Source organism: Sporothrix schenckii (genome assembly GCF_000961545.1).
Source record: "Sporothrix schenckii 1099-18 chromosome Unknown Cont42, whole genome shotgun sequence".
Taxonomy (NCBI): Eukaryota; Fungi; Ascomycota; class Sordariomycetes; order Ophiostomatales; family Ophiostomataceae; genus Sporothrix; species Sporothrix schenckii.
Window position 1 is genome coordinate 1,242,429 of NW_015971143.1, and position 16,975 is coordinate 1,259,403.

Genomic DNA, 16,975 nt, shown 5'->3' on the forward strand with positions numbered 1-16,975 from the left:
ATCGAGGTCTACAACCAAGCTATGCAAATTCAGAGAGACAATGTTTGTTACGACCGCGTTGAGAACTGTCGATGTGTCTCCCAAGGCTTCTCGGTTTCCAGAGTCAAGGCAACGTATGCTTTGCAGGATAAATCGTACACAAAAACGAGGTTGGACCATCCAAATAGCGGACCACATACAAACAAAACGCTACGTGATTATTTCCATGAGTTTAAACTGAGAGTTTCCCTACAAAAAGACACATAATCTCTACCTTTTGCAGGCGGCACCATGAGTAAAGTCAATACGCAGTACGACGAAAAGGGGCACACATTGCTGAATGCGAGATGACTGGCCAATGACTGTGCTAGAAATAACATTGCTAATCCAAATGAGGAAATACCCAAACAGCCCATTCTGCAGCATCTCCACCGGCACGACACGAGCCTCAAGAGGACAAATGCATTGCAGGTGCACTTGCGCCACATTACACACCAGATAGGTAGGACATTGTTATTCTCGTCTGACCGTATCTGCCCAAAAGTGGTGGTGCTGCGTAGTCTTTGCCGTGCTGCGGACATCGTGTGTTGCTCTGTGGACGTGCGTTGCTCTGACCTGCATTTCTTGCTCGCCATTTCCCGTCATTTTGCAAATTGACGTACGCATCCCCTTAAAAGCCCTGTCTCCATCTGCATCTTCCACGTACGGCCACAGATATTGGAGAATACGGGATCCCGTCCGCTCTCCCCTAGTCAAACCAATAATCGGCGGATTAGTAGTTGGGTCGGTGACGACCAGCGAATACCCGCTGCTGTACGTTTTTTTGTCGGTCGTCGTGATTCGTTTTGCTGTATCGTTTCGTTGTTGTTGCTGTCCTGGTCATGAGGATTGTTCTTCTTGTTGATTGGAGCCGCTTTTTGTACGTCGTTTTTGTTGAACCATTCAGAAGGTTGCGTCTCTCGGCATCTTCCGCCTGCCTTTTTTATTGGTCAGATGTATCATTGTCAGCAAGTGCAGCTCCGCCACGCCAGGCACAGAATCCTCCGTTTCACGAGCGAAGGATGAATTTGAGTTTTATGTATTCCTTTCCAAGAATTCATACTGTTTTGCTGTTACGCCTAACTTTCTTTTTCAACTTTCTTGCATACGCTCCGAATATTCTCAACTTAGTCAATCCGAACCTTCTAGCATGCTGAAGCAAACATGTCAAACGAAAATGAAAAAGAAGCGAATCTTCCGTCGTTGTGTGGCGCAGAATGTGCCCTCTCCAGTACGACTCCACGCGTGCGGCGCAGATGTAAGCCGCGTTTCGGGCCCGAAATGGTTCGTTTTGCACGCGGGTGAGCCATAAAATGTGCCATTATTGGGATGCCTCTGTCTTGCGTCGCCCTTTTGCCATCCCGCCCATCTTGCCCAGGCACACTCTTCGACTGACTTTTCTGCCCATCGTCTCTGCGCTCTAGACCTGGCACGTGTCAATAAAATTAGAATTCAATGCAATGCTCCGTAGTCTGAAAAACTCTGCAGACAAGCAAGATCTGAACCGATTGGTGAACATCCGGCTCCAGCTGCATTTCGGTCCAGATTGGCACAGTGCCACTTATGCCACCTGGCAATAATGGTCGTTTGCTGTTGTGTTCGTCGCTTTGTTTCTTGCGGTGTATTTCATGCGCTGCTGTCGGATTCCTGGTCCTGTTCCCCTGTGATCTCCCTCCCCCTGCTGTGCCTCTTTTTACGTGGGTCGTGGATCGTGGATCGTGGAAACTGACCCAAGCTCTCTTTTTGGACTCTACGCACATCTGCACATCATTCCCTGACATTCTTTTTTTTATTTTCTCTGCCTCTTTTAGCTGTCTCTTTACTCGTAAATATACTCCCCGTAATTTCTACTTGCTCACCCCGTGGCTGCGTTAAGATTCCCCCCTCAATTTCCCAATCACGACATCCACGTCAATTTTCGGGTAAATATGCCCCAGTCGCCCCAAATCCTGCACATCTTCCCCCATCCTCCCAGCCAACGATCTCCCAGCCCGACAAGGAAATACAGGCTACTCGATCCGGTGGCTGAATGGCAAACCTACTATGTCGTCCATGGCCTGTCGCTGTCCTTCCACCTCTTCTTCTTTCGTCTCCTTTCGTCTCCACTTTTTGCAAATGGGCCGAAGAGGACCAGACTTTGCGACTGCTGACTGCCGAACATGGAGGCCTGCTAAGCATTTTTTGGATGAAACGTCTTTCTGCCATTCTTCCCTTGAAGTTCCACTTCTACTGCTCTCCTTGCTCTGTTTGTTTAATTTTCAATTTACCATTGCTATTTTCCGGGCTGCCTATTTAGTATTTCCCTCTACCTTGCTGTTTGTCCCTTTTCGACAAGCCCTGGTACTGGATGACAATGGTGGCCCCTTTGTTCTTTTACCTTTTACCTTTCTTTAAGTTCCGTATTTTAAGTGAGAAGCGGTCTAGACTCTTTAATGTCAAGGCGTCGATTTATACAGCATAGATGAGACGATGCCCTTGTAAAGGAACTCGTCACCCTCTTCATCAACCGGCCAAACGTTTACACTGAGACTGTTCTCAAGACATCCCAAGTCATCCCAAGACGTACCAAGAGTCGGCCAAGTGTGGCAGTTGTCCACCTCTCCACCACCCCAGGAGGTCTCCCACCCCATCCTCTTCTTCCGATCCTCCTGCTTTCCCCATGTTTTAACCTCGCCTGTCCTCGTTTGTTGTAGTGTTTGCCACATTGCCTACCACACCCTCCTTCTTTCTTTATTTTTTGGGCCCTTTCCATATTCTCTTTCCAAGGCATATATATTCATCACCTTCACAAAGACCATAGACACCATAACACCATAATCACCATAATCACCATAAACACGCTCTTCATTTATTTTCACTAACCGCCAACGCTCGGCTTGTTTAACACGGAGCATCTTTGAGACGGCGTGCGTCACCAACACAATACAGAGAACAACTTTGACACTGTGACCAGCACGCGTGTTCATTTACGCTGTACTCTCCACCATTTTCCAACAAGAATTCTCGCTTGCTGGCCCTTGCCGTTCTTGGCAAATTCGATTGCCGACGCGACTACTTAACCACCGGCTGCCGTTATTGCCCTGTGTCTCTCCGGGGGAAAAGGAAAAGGAGGGGAAGGCCTCGATTTGACGCTCAGATCGGTGGATGCACTCTTTGTACGTTGGCTGGACGAGTGCTGGTTTTTGCTCCTTTCTTTCCTCCTTACCTTACCTTTGTTTTTATTCACTTTTTCTCCTTTTCGCCCTCATTGCAACTCTCCACCTTCATCCCTTCTCCCGTACTCCACCAGAGCCTCATGAGGCTGAGTCGACTTCTTTTGACAAGAAAGACATTGGACGTTTGTAGGCTTTCCTTACTAACACAGACCAGACAGAGATACAGATCATCGACGCGTGCCAGGATGTTGCCATCCGTGCGAGAACCGTCGCCCTCTTCGTCGTCGTCCAAGGCGCTGGCGTGGATCACAGTCGCCGCGTGGGCCTCATTATCATGGCACGGCGTCGAGGCCGCCAACACGCCGTCCACATCACCGTATCCGCTCACGACAGACGCCAACTGCACGTGCTACCACACCAACAGCTCGACGGCCAACTATTTTTCGCACCACAGCTTCTTTGATTTCCGGAACCTGAGCGAGTACGCGCACACACCGCCCGTCCTCAAGGACGCACCGTCCAACATCAACGCGCCGGCGACGAATGCCTTTTTTTCGTCGGACCGCTGGACCAACATGTGGATGGCACAGAACTGGGACAACGGCGCGCTCATGAAGGCCAACAACTCGGACGTCACCGGCAGCGACGCGACGCTGTTCATGGTCAACTCGCCCAACAACATTTACATTGAGCACAACTCGGACCACGTCGGCAACCTGTCCAGCCGGGCGGCCGGCGCCCACCACCGGACGCTGCACGCCCGCGACATACCGACGTACATGGTGATGCGCACGGCGCGGCTCAACGCGTTCCAGACGTCGGCCGAGATCGAGTCGTCGTCGCAGGGCTACAAGTACCTGTCGGTGCGCATGTACGCGCGCACCGTCGGGTCGCCCGGCGCCATCACGGCCATGTTCACGTACCGCGCCGGCGCCAACAACAACCTCAACCTCGTGCAGGAGTCCGACCTCGAGATCCGCACGCGCGACCCGCCCACGCGCGTCCAGTTCACCAACCAGCCCTCGTGGAACGCCGACGGCGACATCCCCCAGGCCACGCGCAACGTCACCATGCCCGGCGGCAACCGCTGGAACGACTGGGCCCACTACCGCATGGACTGGACCCCCGGCGCCACGTCCTGGTACGTCGACGGCCAGCTGGCCTCCACCATCACCTTCCAGGCGCCCCGCGACCCCTCCCAGGTGATGTTCAACAGCTGGAGCGACGGCGGCTCCTGGAGCGGCAACATGAGCGCCGACGGCGCCGCCTTTTTGCAGATCCAGTGGATCGAGATGGTCTTCAACAACACCGACGCCGCCTACATGCCCAAGCCCGGCGGCTGCAGCAACATGTGCAGCATCGACGAGACGCCCGTGACGGGCACGCCGGTGCTGGTGTCCAGTGGAGGTAGGTCTTTGGGCGACGATGCGAGCGGAGGATCACTGTGCCGTGCTTCGATGGTGTCGGTTGTTGTGGCATGCCTTTCGTTGTTCTGCTTCTTTTCTTAGTCGGATAACTTCCCATGCCTAGACGATAGACGGACATCCACTAATATCCGACCTACTTACTTTACAGGCCAACGTGGACAAGGCGGAAACGGTGGACAGGGAGGAAACGGTGGAAATAGAGGGAATGGGGGGAATGGAGGGAATGGAGGGAATGGAGGGAACAATGGCAATGGCGGAAACAGAGGCAACGGAGGGAACAATGGAAATGGCGGAAACAGGGGGAATGGAGGCAACAATGGCAACAATGGAAACAACGGCAACAACGGAAACAACGGCAACAGCGGAAACCACTACCAAAACTGCCAGTCGGCCAAGTACGGCCAGTGTGCGGGCAAGACGTGGAACGGCTGTGGCGGCTGTGCGGCCGGAACGACCTGCAGGTTCCAAAACGACTACTATTCGCAGTGTCTGTGAGGGAACGACGAAAGACACCACAAAACCGAAAAGAAACGACAAAAACACTCTCACGACATTCGTATCCGGCGTTTTATATACCACCTTTGGCAGCACATACGGCTTCTGTACTTTTGTTTTCTGGAGGATATTTATATGTGACAGGACCCGAAAGAAGACTGTAAATACGAAAATAACACAATGTACACAATGTACGCACTGTACACCGGTATGATACAAGGGTGATGATACGAGGGTCGTGGATACCATGAGGTGCTAAATGTCGGTGTTGATAAATTGTGACTTGGAGACTATCAAACCAAGCAAGGAATAGTTCTGAGAGACCACATGCTTGTCATACATTTGCACTGCGATAGTTGTAAATATTTTGGTTTACTGAATATTTTAGGGAATATTTTGGTCATTAATTTATTTTTGTTTTATTAGCTTTTATTTTAAGGAAATATGAATTTCTATTTTCTTCACATGTCTCCGCTATTATATTCTTTTCTCAACCTATCGTGACCAAGACAGACACTGTAGAACTGACGGGTAACTGTTCCTCCCTCCACAATGGCCATACTCTTCAACAAAAGTGAATTTTGTCGCCTTGTGCTGTAGACATATTGGGACTACTTTGCATATGTTCTTGATAGATCACGTGATCAAGATAAATCCATATCGTTTTTACCGACTTTTGAGACCCGCCGTTGAGAGAACGAAACAAAATATAACGGTAGAACTAGGTGAGGTACGACATACGTTCCATGTATACTTGTAGCATCGACATTTGCGCTGCTCTCAACCATGATTGTGGCGTCGTTGTCTTCACAAGGAACATTCAGGCGTTGGCGTCTCAGCAAAAGCACGCTAAGATCTACTCTGCCGCCGCACGATGTACCTGGACCGTGCTTTCCTAAGAATAAAGTGGGGCATTCTATCTGAACAACGACAGCTCTTTTACACAATCGCTCTTGCCATTTTGTCATAAATTTTCACAGCACCTTCCTTTGTAATCCTTGTTTGGATACCCCTTTTCCACATCCCACAAAACGCCACGCGCTCTCTACATTTTTCATTGTTGTCTTCCTTCGTCCACCCCAAGACACACGCGCCATCTCTCACATACCGAAGCAACAACTGGCGAGCTTGCCTCGCCACCCCACCGCCCCGCCATGGGCACTCCGACTATGAGCGGCTACTTTGGCTTGCTGCCGCCCGAGTTGATGCGCAGCGTCCTCGACGAGCTCAATACGGTCGACGTGGTGTCTCTAATGAGAAGCAGCAAGAGCCTGCACTCCCACGTCGAACTGGAACTCTTCCGCTCCAAGGCCGCACGGGACGATGCCATGGACTGGGCCATCTGCAACGCCCAGCACAACATCGTCCGCCGCCTCGTCGACGTGTACGGCGCGTCACCGTCTTTTTTTCGTGGCACCGTTGTCATGCGAAACATGACTGCCGGCTCTCGTGGGCGAGGCAGGAACGCGGCGACCATCCTGAAAGCACGGTCCACGCTGGTTGCCGTCTTGAAACGCTCGCCCGACATCGAGACGACCATGCGTGTGTTCACAGAGCTGGGCGCCGTACTGGACCCTGGGCTGTGTCCACGGTCCGAAAAGGACATTAGCGAGGCGAACTTTGACTTGGAAAATCTCCGCACGGCCTGGCACCAGCAAAAATTCACCTTTGCGCGGCGTATGGTGTCCCTGCCGACCAAGACCGAGAAACAACAGCAGGACAAGCTCGCTGTACTAAAGTACTACTTTGACACAGGCCGATTTTCATTTCGGGTTGAGCCCAGCATTGTCCATTCACTGCCGCGCTTCATCCGGTCCGACAATGATCTGCCCATCGTCCAGTTCATCCTGCTCCAGGATCGCTTGCGCCTGCGGCGTCAGGATACTACAGCGAGAGAGGCTGGACGTGATGGTAACAGTGGCAACGCAGTTCTGCTGGATGAAGCGAAGCCGAACGATACGCAGACAAACCTCGACACCGAGATGACCGAACCATCGCTGGAGATTGATGTTGACAACTCAGTCGCAGACCGAAAAGCAAAAAGCGGAGGGCCTGCTAGCACCGAAGCCCCGTTGACATACCCCATTGTGGATCGTCCAGAACGATGCGGACCACACGGGGCACCACTTTCGCCTCTGTCGGCTGCCATACTCTGTGATGCGCAAAACATTTTTTCCCTTCTACTCGAGCACGGGGCAGATATCGACGGGCCCACGCTGGATTTCAAAAAGTACGGACCAACGACACATGCCACGCACATTCCCATTTTTGCCGCCGTCCAAGTTTTTGCGCGGCGGAAAAGGGGTGCAGTAGTCCAAGACTGGATCGAGCGGTGCTGCCGGGCAGGCGCGAATATCAACCATATGGCCCTGTGCACATTGTCCGGCAAGCACAGGCCCTACCAGCCAGTATCGTCCTCGCTGAGCTACTACGCGCAAGGCTCGGCCTATCCACCCAGTGGCTGTGTCTACTTCTGGGCCACACCAATGGACGTCTACCTGGACTGCCTTCCGTTAACGTATCTTCGCAAGCGAACTGTGGAGCCATTCGACGAGGATGACAATGGCTATGTACGTAGCGTCGAAGTCAACATGACAGAACTCGGTTTGCGCGGTGCAGTTGCGGATTGTGCCAGCCTCCGGGCACCGCCCCGCCTGCGCGATCCTGACACGTCTGACATCGATGCTAAGCTGGACAGCAGCACAGTGAACGCGAAGCAGCGCAACACACAGGTCCGCCCGGGCCCACCACTAGACGTGGAAATGATATACACGGGCGCAGCCACCGATCCTTCGCTGGACATGTGGCGCAACTGGAAGCGCATTGTGTCCCCAACAACCATTGAGATTTTGCTTGACCGCGTTACCATATCTGGCATGGCCTATCCCGTCGCGTCTAGTTATGTTGAGATACTCAAAGAAGCCTTCGGGAGCGGCAGCGGCCAAGAGGCTCGACTCATGTCCAAGTACGACGGTCCTGCACCCGAGAGCCAGTTCCCTTCCTGGACGTCGGGTGCCGAGTCGGTCGGCCGCCGGACGCTGGCCATGCTGCTGCTGTGCGACGACGTGAACAAGTCCCAGAGCGTGCAGCTCCACCGTTATATCGTGTACGCGGTCCGACGCGCTGATATGTTGTTCATGGACAAGGTTCTGGAAAACATCGAACAAGTGTTTTCGGGCCCGTACTCGCATATTCAGGTCGAAGGAACCTTTGTCGCGAGCAAAAGAGACGACGATGTCGAATACCAGTGTTATCTGGCCGACCACAGCAAAAATCCGCACATCAACTGGCACCAGCAGAGCCCGGAGCGCATGAAAGACTGGACGGCGCTACACGAGATTTGCCGGCTGTGGAACTTGCAGATGGTTGACTACGAAAAGAGCAGGTCCAACGCGAATGTTCCTGACAAGCCGCTGCCCCGCTTTGCCCGTGAGCTCGCAACGACGATGAAGCTGCTGACAACGCTCGTTGCGCACGGGCTCCCGCCGATGCAGGCGGCCGGAAATGGGCTGACGCCCATTGCCATCTTGAGCTACGACCCCGAATCGGTGTTGCAGCCCGCGAGCACGTCGTTGCTCAACACGATTGGTGATTTTATGAAGACGGCAATGACTCTCACCGAAATGAAAAACAGCCTGTGAAGACATTGGTTGGACTCGACGGCCAACGCGATTCATCATTCAGCAATGACTATGTACATATGAACACACATACCAAAACCCCGCGATATTATTCTATTATGGTATTATGCCTCCAGTGATGGCGTGTCGCCATAGTCGGCGAGGATGCCCTGGCCCATCTTGTCGCCTATGACGCCAATGTCGTCGACGATGCGGCGGATGGCAGCGACCTCATTGGTGGTGAGCTGGATGGTGCCGGCGGCGGTGTTCTCTTCGAGGTAGGGGATCTTCTTGGTGCCCGGGATGGGGATGATGTCGTCGCCCTGGGCCAGCAGCCACGCTAGGGCCAGCTGGCCGGGCGTGCAGGGGGGGTTCCTCGTGGCGGCCATGTCGGCCATGGTGTCGACGAGGACCAGATTCTTGGCGAAATTGTCGCCCTGGAAGCGCGGGACGGCGCGGCGCAGGTCCTGGGGGCCAAAGTCGTCGGCCGAGCGGATCTGCCCCGTCAGAAAGCCGCGGCCAATGGGCGAGTACGCAAAAGTCGTGACGCCGAGCGCGCGGCACGTCTTGAGCAGGTCGGTGCTCTCGGGGCCCTCGATCTCGAGCGAGAAGACGCTGTACTCGACCTGGACGGCGGCGATGGGGGCCACCGCGTGGGCGCGACGCAGGGTGGTCGAGGACGGCGCGGAGATGCCAATGTGGCGGATCTTGCCCTCGTCGCGCAGCTTGGCGAGCTCGGCCATGGTCGACTCGATGGGCGTGACGCCGTCGACGCGGTGGATGTAGTAGAGGTCGATGTGGTCGACGCCCATCCGCTTCAGCGACGCTTCGCAGCTGGCGTGGCAGTGCGCGGGCGTCGACGAGATGGTGATGCCCGGTGCCTTGGTGTCGGGGCGGATGCCGAAGCCAAGGCCGAACTTGGAGGCCAGGAAGATGTCGGCGCGGCGCTCGGGGTGCAGGCGGAACCACTTGCTCAGCAAGTCCTCGTTGTCGCCGTAAAAGTCGGCCGTGTCCCAGTTGGTGGCGCCAATGTCCCAGGCGTGGTCCAGGAGGGCAAGGCGCTCGTCGTCCGTTCCCGGCGTGCCGTAGGCGACGCTCAAGCCCATGAGACCGAAACCGACGGCGGGGATTTCTGGGCCGTCGCGGCCAAGCCTGCGTGTTGGGATCTTGACCGGCATTGTGGGTGGAAGGCGAGTGGGATAAGGTGGAAAATTGGACTATTGGATTATTGGATTATGGGAATCTCATTATGAATTCGCTGTATTGGAAAGATTTTATCAAATTATATAGACCGCGTACTGGAGATCCGAGCACACAGATCGCGCGCAGGAGTCAGTTGTGCGGCGCCATGATTCCGAGAATTGAAAAAGCGTCAAGTTGGGGTACAAGGCCAACCCAGGCGTCTGGACGAATACATCCGCAGAATTGGGGTAGTTGGGGAAGCCAGATGGCCAATTGGCGATGCGCCAGACTTGCGCCAACTCTATTGAATTCTGGGATTTTGGGAATTGTATCCAGGGGAAGATACATTACTTTTTTGTTAATTTTTTTTTCTTTGCTTCTCTCCTCTGTGGCTTTTCCAATGCAAATGCTGCTGGCAACCCACTCGCTCCTCATCTGAGCTCGTCCCTGCACGGCTATATTGGACACTGCGGCCCATAGTGTCCCGTTCGCTACCGCATTCGTCGCATTAATTTATCACAGACAACCGTCACCCAGAAACGACGGAATGGGGGTTTCGACGGAGGACGACGTCCGAAATGACACCTTTCCGCGACGATGCGAGTGGACGACCAAAGTTTACTTAACATGGTGACTTGAGCAGCTTCCAATGCGTGCCATCTGAGTATGCTGCAAATCACGAATTGCACAATCACAATGGCAGTCGACGCAGTTGCACCTCTGCCGCCAATGCAGCAACTGCAGCTGCACAATGGTAGCCATTTTACAACGGGCGATGTTGGCGATGTTGGCAATGTAGGCGACAGCGCTTCGTCTCTCGTCGGCCAGCTTCCACCCAAACGCCACTCGCGCAAGACGCTCGTCAAGCGCCACAATGCACACCTCAAGACAATGCCGGATCCGGCAACGGGCGACAACGAAGCCCGCCCGGTCAAGCAGGTCATTCTGTCCGAAGCGTACCCGGCGTCGTACAAGTCGATCCGCGAGCTGGACGTGATGCCGCTGGCCGCGCTGCGCATCGAGACGCACCACCGCGGCCGCATGGTAGTCGTGCAGGCGGCGACGGCGGCCTACCGCGGCGTCGGGTCGGTGTCGGTGGTGGTGGACGCCGCGGGCGACGCCGACAAGCTGGCGGTGTACAACCACAGCGACACGTCGCTGCTGTCGAACCTGCCGGCGGGGTGCGTGGTGGCGGTCAAGGAGCCGTACTACAAGCGCAACGAGGTGGGGCCGTCGGCGGCGGATTTCATGATTTGCGTGGACCACCCGTCGGACGTGGTGCTGCTGCGCTTCGACGACCCGCTGGTGCCGGCTGCGCTGCAGCTGCCGGCCGACAGCCGCGCGGCGCTCGACAAGACATCACACGAGTGGCGTGCTGCCGGCGACATGGCGTTTCTGCAGCGCGACCTGCCGACGGCGGCGTTTTGCTACACGGAGGCCGTGGCGGCGGCAAAGGACACGGACGCGCAGGACACGGGCGGCACGGCATCTACGTTTACGGCCGGTGTCTACGCAAAGCGCGCCGGTGTCAATCTGCTCCTGGGCCGCTACGACGGCGCCCGCGACGATGCCCTGGCGTCGTGCACGGGCCATGCGGCGACGGACTGGCGCGCCTACTACACGGCTGCCCGGGCGGCCTACGGTCTGTGCCACTACGAGACGAGCCGGGCGTACTTTGCTAAGGCGCTGGACGCACAAGCGAGTGTCTCGTCGACCGTAGACGCGGCGCTGCAGCGCGAGTCGGACCGCTGCCTGGCGCGCCTGCGGGAAGAGACGGAGGGCACCGACGAGGCGTACGACTTCCCGGCCATGTACGCGTCGCTGAGCCTGCAGACGAACCCGGTGCAGGTGCACCTGGACCGGGGCAGCTTTCTGCGCAAGACGGCGGTGCGGCGGTCCGCCTTCCACGGCAATGGGCTGTTTGCGACGGAGGACATGGCGGCGGGCGACATTGTGTTTGTCGAAAAGGCGGCCTTTATGCCCAGCCAGTACCTGGAGCCGGCGCGCGCGTCGGCGGCGCTGTATGCGACCATGGTACGGCACATGTGCGACAACCCGTTGGTGGCGGCCGAGGTGCTGCAGCCGCTGTACGGCGGGGACCTGGTGCGGTCCGGGCGGGAAGGCACGCTGGTCGACGGCGTGCCGGTGGTCGATGTGTTTTTGGCCGAGACGATCCGCGTGCGCAACTGCTTCAGCGCGCCCCTCGCCACGCTCGACGACACGCGGCCTGAGCCGGGGCGCGGGCGCGGACCCGGCCACGGACCCAGCCACCGCCTGCTGGCCAAGGGCGTGTGGAAGCACGCGTCGTACCTCAACCACAGCTGCGTGCCCAACACAATGCGCGCGTTCCTCGGCGACGTCCTCATCAGCCGGGCCACGCGGCCGATCCGCGCGGGCGACGAGCTGTTCCACCAGTACGTCCCTGTCAAGGCCGACGTGCGCGCGCGGCAGGCCGAGCTGCAGGCCGGCTGGGGGTTCGTGTGCGCGTGCCCGCTGTGCCGCGTCGACGCCGCGACAGACGCCACGGACGCCGCGCGGGCGGGCCACGCGCATCGCCGGTCCCTCCTCCAGGCCGTCGAGAAGCTGGCCAACAAGCACCCACCGCAGCGCTTCCCACCGGACGCGGCGGTACGTGCCATGGAGCGGCTGGCCAAGCAAATGGTGGTGAGCTACGACGCGGACGAAGCCGCGGCTACGGCGGCTGCGACGGCTAGTGGTGGTGGTGATGGTGGTGGTGATGATGTGACATTTGGGCCGGGCCGGCCAGGCCAGCCAGGCCAGCCACGCCTGGGGCTCGTGTATCCGACCATGTGGCTGCTGCGCGCGCACCGATGCCGCCGACGGCACGCCAAGGTGCTGCAGTACGCGGCCCAGACGCTGCGATGCTTTGGGTACGGCGTGCCGTCGCCGTCGGCACACGACGACGGCAGCCATATGTACAGCCAGCCGGGGATGCCGCTGCACACGGTGCACGTCGTCAGCGCCCTGGCCATGGGCGGCGAGGCGCACCGGGCGCTGGGCCACGACAGCGAAGCGGACGCGTTTGGTGCGGCGGCGCGGCTAGGGTTTCGCATGGTGACGGGGTTCTCCGAGGACGTCAGTGTCATCAACGAGGATGACGAGGGGGCGCAGGCATAGAAGGAAGGGACGTTGACGGGCCATCTGGAACTTGTGGAGCTCGTGGAGCTCGTGGAGCTTGTGGAGCTAATGGAGCTATTGGTTTGACAGCTTGCTGGTGTGGGGCGTCGGACTTTATAGAAATCGCCGGACTCGCCGTGTCCTGCTGCTGTGTATGTTTTGTCATCCCGGCACGTGATATAATGTCCGTAGTACTCCGGCGTGACTCTCGTCGGAAAGTCCGTTTCAACTGGCATCGCCCATCGTCCACCAACCGTCCCCAACCTTTCCCTTGTACACACATGCGACTCTGAGAAAAGAAGATTGATTGTATTTTGCGGCTGTGGTCACTGTTTCAGCTGCATTTGCTTGCCGGACACTCTGTGGCGAACACCCCGGTCCGGCGATTCAATCCACTGTTATTTTCCATTTCCTCCTCGTTGTCTATCCACAGCTCCCTCCCATGCCGCTCGGCAGCACATCTCCACGGTCGGCGGCGGCTGGTGTTGGTGTTGGACGTGCTGGCAGCGTTGCCGCTTCGTCTGGCGACGACCGGACGAAGACGACGGCCAAATGGGGCGCCGCCTGTGCGTCGTGTGCGGCCGCCAAAGCCAAATGCATCCGCTCGAATGAAGAGTCGGGCTCCAAGTGTGACCGGTATGTGTGTCGTTGTCTTTTATTGAGTGTGAAAATTATTTACTCTTCCCGTCGTTGCTCTGATATTGGATCTTGTTGGGTCGTTGTATGTGTGCCTTCAAAAAGGTCCAAAACGAGATCAGTACAGCATAGGACAACACACTGCATTCATACTCGTGTTACCTGCTAACATGACAGATGTGAGCGCCTCTTCAAGGACTGCACCGACCAGGTCCACCGCCCTCGCAAGAAGCGGGCTAGCAAACCATCGTACGTGAATTCGCTTGTTTTGCTGTTTTGCCCTTGTTAGTCGCCAATATAAACCAATATTGGGGTTTTGTGAACATGCCGTGGATCGTCGACTCCCCGTTGCTTATGGCTATTCCCCGCCATTCGGACATTTTGCATCGTGAAAAGTCCGTCTCCAATGGCTCGTGCAGTTCGCGTTTACTGACAGACTCGACAGGAAAACGGCCCAGCTCGAAGAACGCCTCAACGGCCTGGTTGATCTCCTGCGCGCGACGGGCGAGCTGTCGACCAGCGTCGCCGCCGCGGCCGGCGTGTCGACCGGCGCACCGTCCACCGCCGGCCACACAGACTCTGCGTCCGCCGACTCGCCCGACAACCGGTCCTCTGTTCCGTCCGTGCCGTCGGCGCCCTCGTCCATGTCGGTGCCGTCGCCCGACATCAGTAACATTCGCGACGACTACCCCGAGCGGCACGCCCGCGACCGCCAACCGCGCGATGTGCGCCGCGAGACGGAACCCAACACGACACCGGCGACCATCCCGGCAACGTACAATTCGTTTGCGCCGCCGGCGTGCATCTGCCGGCCGGAAATCGGCGACACGGTGACGGACGCGGTCGAGTCGGACGCGGTGTTGCTGGACAAGTTCCGCACCAAGATGCAGCCGCTGGTGCCCATCGTCGTGCTGCCCGAGGCCGCGACGGCCGCGCAGCTCGCCGTCGACCGGCCGTTTCTGTTTTTGTCGATCAAGACGGTGGCGTCGGTCGACAACTACCGGTCGATGCAGGGCCTCATGTTCCAGCTGATCAACCACCTGTCGGACTACATGCTGCTGCGGGCGGAGCGGTCGCTGGATCTGCTGCAGGGCCTGCTGACGATCCTGTCGTGGTACCACCACCACTGCATGATGCACTCGCAGCTGAGCAACCTGCTGCACCTGGCGTCGAGCCTGGTGGGCGACCTGGGCCTGGGCAAGCCGGCGCGCATTGCGGAGCGCACGGACCTGATGGTGCTGCACCCGAACCCACCGAGCCCGCGCACGCACGAGGAGCGCCGGGCGCTGCTGGGCCTGTGGTACCTGCGGTCGAGCGTGGCGCTGTGCTTCCAAAAGTCGGAGCCGATGCGCTTCACGCCGTACATGCGGCAGTGCCTGCACGAGCTCGAGGCGGCCGCGGACGCGTCGTCGGACGCGACGCTCGTGGCGCTGGTGCGCATGCAGCAGCTGGCCGAGAAGGTGGGCGCGTGCAATAGCCGCGACGACGCGGGCTGCGGCGGTGGCGGTGGCGGTGACACCGACGAGGCCCTGTACGGCACGGCGTATCCGGCGTATCCGGCGTACCCCCGCGCGCCCAAGGCCGCGTACAAGATTGCCTTTCAGAGCGAGCTCGACCAGCTGCTGGCGTCGCTGGCGCCCGCGGTGCGCGCGCACGCCGTGGTCGAGAGCCATGCGCGCGCCCTCACGCTGCGCCTCTACGAGCCGCCGCTGCTCGACCTGCCGCTGCTGCGCACGCTGTCGTCGTCGCTGACGTCGGCGCTGACGGCGGCGTCGTCGCCCACGCGGGCCACGGCGCTCGACATGCTGTACCGCGCGCGGACCGCCCTGACGGCCTTTTTCGACCAGTTCTTCACCGTGTCCATCCACATCTACCAGTGGCTGCCCCTGCCGCTGTACGTCCACCTCATCTACGGCATCACCATGCTGAGCCGCTGGGCGCGGCTGATTGGGCCGACGCGGCCGGCGCATGCCAACCTGCGCGGGCCGGCCTTGAACAAGGCGGCGGTGGATACGCCTGCGTCTTCAAATAGTACAACGCCAGCGTCGGCCGAGCCGGCCTCGGCGACGACACACGCCGCATCCGCATCCACGCCGACGCTGGACTTGCGCGACCCGAGCCATCGTCTCGTGCCGGGCCAAGGCGCTGCTGCCACCAAACCTGGCGTCTCTGGCATTTCTGGCATCGCCGGCATCGCCGGCCCGGGTGGCCGCGGCCCCGTCTCCAGCATGCCCTTTGCCTTCATCCCCGGCATGGACCCCCGCGAGCTGCAGCGCGACCCGTCGCTGCTCCAGGCCGTCGCCCGCCTGCGCGACCACATGCGCCTGCAGCCCGACCTGCAGCTCGACATCCCCGCGACGCTGACGACCATCTGGGACCGGTTTGAACAGTCGAACCGCGAGATGCGGGCCGCGGGCGCCGCCAAGTTTGGCGACTCGGTCGCGCGCGGCATGAACGTCTGGGACCTGACGGCGCGCAAGATTGCCATTATGCGCTTCAAGGTGGGGCGGTACCTAGACGGCGCGACGGCGGGTGCGATTGGGGGCGCCGGCAGCGAGGCCAGCAGTGCGGGCGGTGCGGTCGGCGCGGCCAATGTGGGCAATGCGGGCATTGCGGGCAATGCGGCCGGTGGCGGCACCATGGACCACCATTCCCGCACCACCCAGCACACCCACACGCCGACCACCAGCGCCATCGCGCAGCCGCCCCAGCGACCGAAACCGACATTCAGTCCGTATCCACCGTACGCGCAGCACATGTACATGACGAATATACCGGGGCAGCATCAGCATCAGCAACAGCAACACCAACAACACCAACAACAACAGACCCCGCCGTCGCAGACACAACTGCCCCTCCACACGGCATCAATGGCTTTTGGGTCGTCGACGCCCATGCACACACAACCGCAGACACAGCCCGACGCGCAAATGCCCGCAGTCGCGGCCGCTGGCCTGCCCCCCGACATGGGCTACGCCATGGGCGCTGGTGCTGGTGCTGCGGCGGGCGGTGCTCCTGGCATGGGGGGCATTGGCAATGGCCTTGGCAGTGTGGCCGACATTAGCTATGGCCTGGGGAACCTTGAGGGCTGGGACCACGACCCGTTGTGGGGCGCGGACCTCTTTGGCACAGGGCCCGATCCGGCCATGTGGGCCGAGAACATGGACTGGGTCGCGACATTGGGGTGATTTGGGGTGATTTGGGGGCAACTGGTTCGTGTTGGCGAAATCGTGAATGGACAGGGACACAATGACGAAATAAAGATATATGACGGATGGCCGTCGTTTGCCTCGAGGCGACTTTT

At 58.4% G+C, this 16,975-nt stretch overlaps 7 protein-coding genes across 7 annotated transcripts; 3 read left to right on the forward strand and 4 right to left on the reverse strand.

The window, feature by feature from the left end:
* Positions 1 to 2,453: 2,453 nt before the first annotated feature.
* Positions 2,454 to 2,723, reverse strand: SPSK_02087 (uncharacterized protein; the record flags this gene model as incomplete). Its single annotated transcript, XM_016728981.1, has 1 exon — positions 2,454 to 2,723. The coding sequence occupies one exon, from the start codon at positions 2,721 to 2,723 to the stop codon at positions 2,454 to 2,456; it is 270 nt and encodes an 89-aa protein (XP_016589915.1).
* A 695-nt stretch (positions 2,724 to 3,418) lies between these two features.
* Positions 3,419 to 5,095, forward strand: SPSK_01646 (concanavalin A-like lectin/glucanase; the record flags this gene model as incomplete). Its single annotated transcript, XM_016728554.1, has 2 exons — positions 3,419 to 4,580; positions 4,749 to 5,095. The coding sequence occupies 2 exons, from the start codon at positions 3,419 to 3,421 to the stop codon at positions 5,093 to 5,095; spliced, it is 1,509 nt and encodes a 502-aa protein (XP_016589916.1).
* Positions 5,096 to 6,888: 1,793 nt separating this feature from the next.
* SPSK_02021 (uncharacterized protein) lies at positions 6,889 to 7,361 on the reverse strand (the record flags this gene model as incomplete). Its single annotated transcript, XM_016728919.1, has 3 exons — positions 6,889 to 7,092; positions 7,177 to 7,247; positions 7,334 to 7,361. The coding sequence occupies 3 exons, from the start codon at positions 7,359 to 7,361 to the stop codon at positions 6,889 to 6,891; spliced, it is 303 nt and encodes a 100-aa protein (XP_016589917.1).
* A 247-nt stretch (positions 7,362 to 7,608) lies between these two features.
* SPSK_01959 (uncharacterized protein) lies at positions 7,609 to 8,286 on the reverse strand (the record flags this gene model as incomplete). The annotated part of the gene is made up of 2 exons (XM_016728857.1): positions 7,609 to 7,845; positions 7,867 to 8,286. 2 exons carry the CDS (start codon positions 8,284 to 8,286, stop codon positions 7,609 to 7,611), a joined length of 657 nt encoding a protein of 218 aa, XP_016589918.1.
* Positions 8,287 to 8,840: 554 nt separating this feature from the next.
* SPSK_01838 (uncharacterized protein) lies at positions 8,841 to 9,893 on the reverse strand (the record flags this gene model as incomplete). Its single annotated transcript, XM_016728738.1, has 1 exon — positions 8,841 to 9,893. One exon carries the CDS (start codon positions 9,891 to 9,893, stop codon positions 8,841 to 8,843), a length of 1,053 nt encoding a protein of 350 aa, XP_016589919.1.
* Positions 9,894 to 10,593: 700 nt separating this feature from the next.
* Positions 10,594 to 13,035, forward strand: SPSK_01488 (uncharacterized protein; the record flags this gene model as incomplete). Its single annotated transcript, XM_016728400.1, has 1 exon — positions 10,594 to 13,035. One exon carries the CDS (start codon positions 10,594 to 10,596, stop codon positions 13,033 to 13,035), a length of 2,442 nt encoding a protein of 813 aa, XP_016589920.1.
* Positions 13,036 to 13,477: 442 nt separating this feature from the next.
* On the forward strand, positions 13,478 to 16,859 carry SPSK_01405 (uncharacterized protein; the record flags this gene model as incomplete). The annotated part of the gene is made up of 3 exons (XM_016728320.1): positions 13,478 to 13,671; positions 13,849 to 13,920; positions 14,117 to 16,859. 3 exons carry the CDS (start codon positions 13,478 to 13,480, stop codon positions 16,857 to 16,859), a joined length of 3,009 nt encoding a protein of 1,002 aa, XP_016589921.1.
* Positions 16,860 to 16,975: the final 116 nt, after the last annotated feature.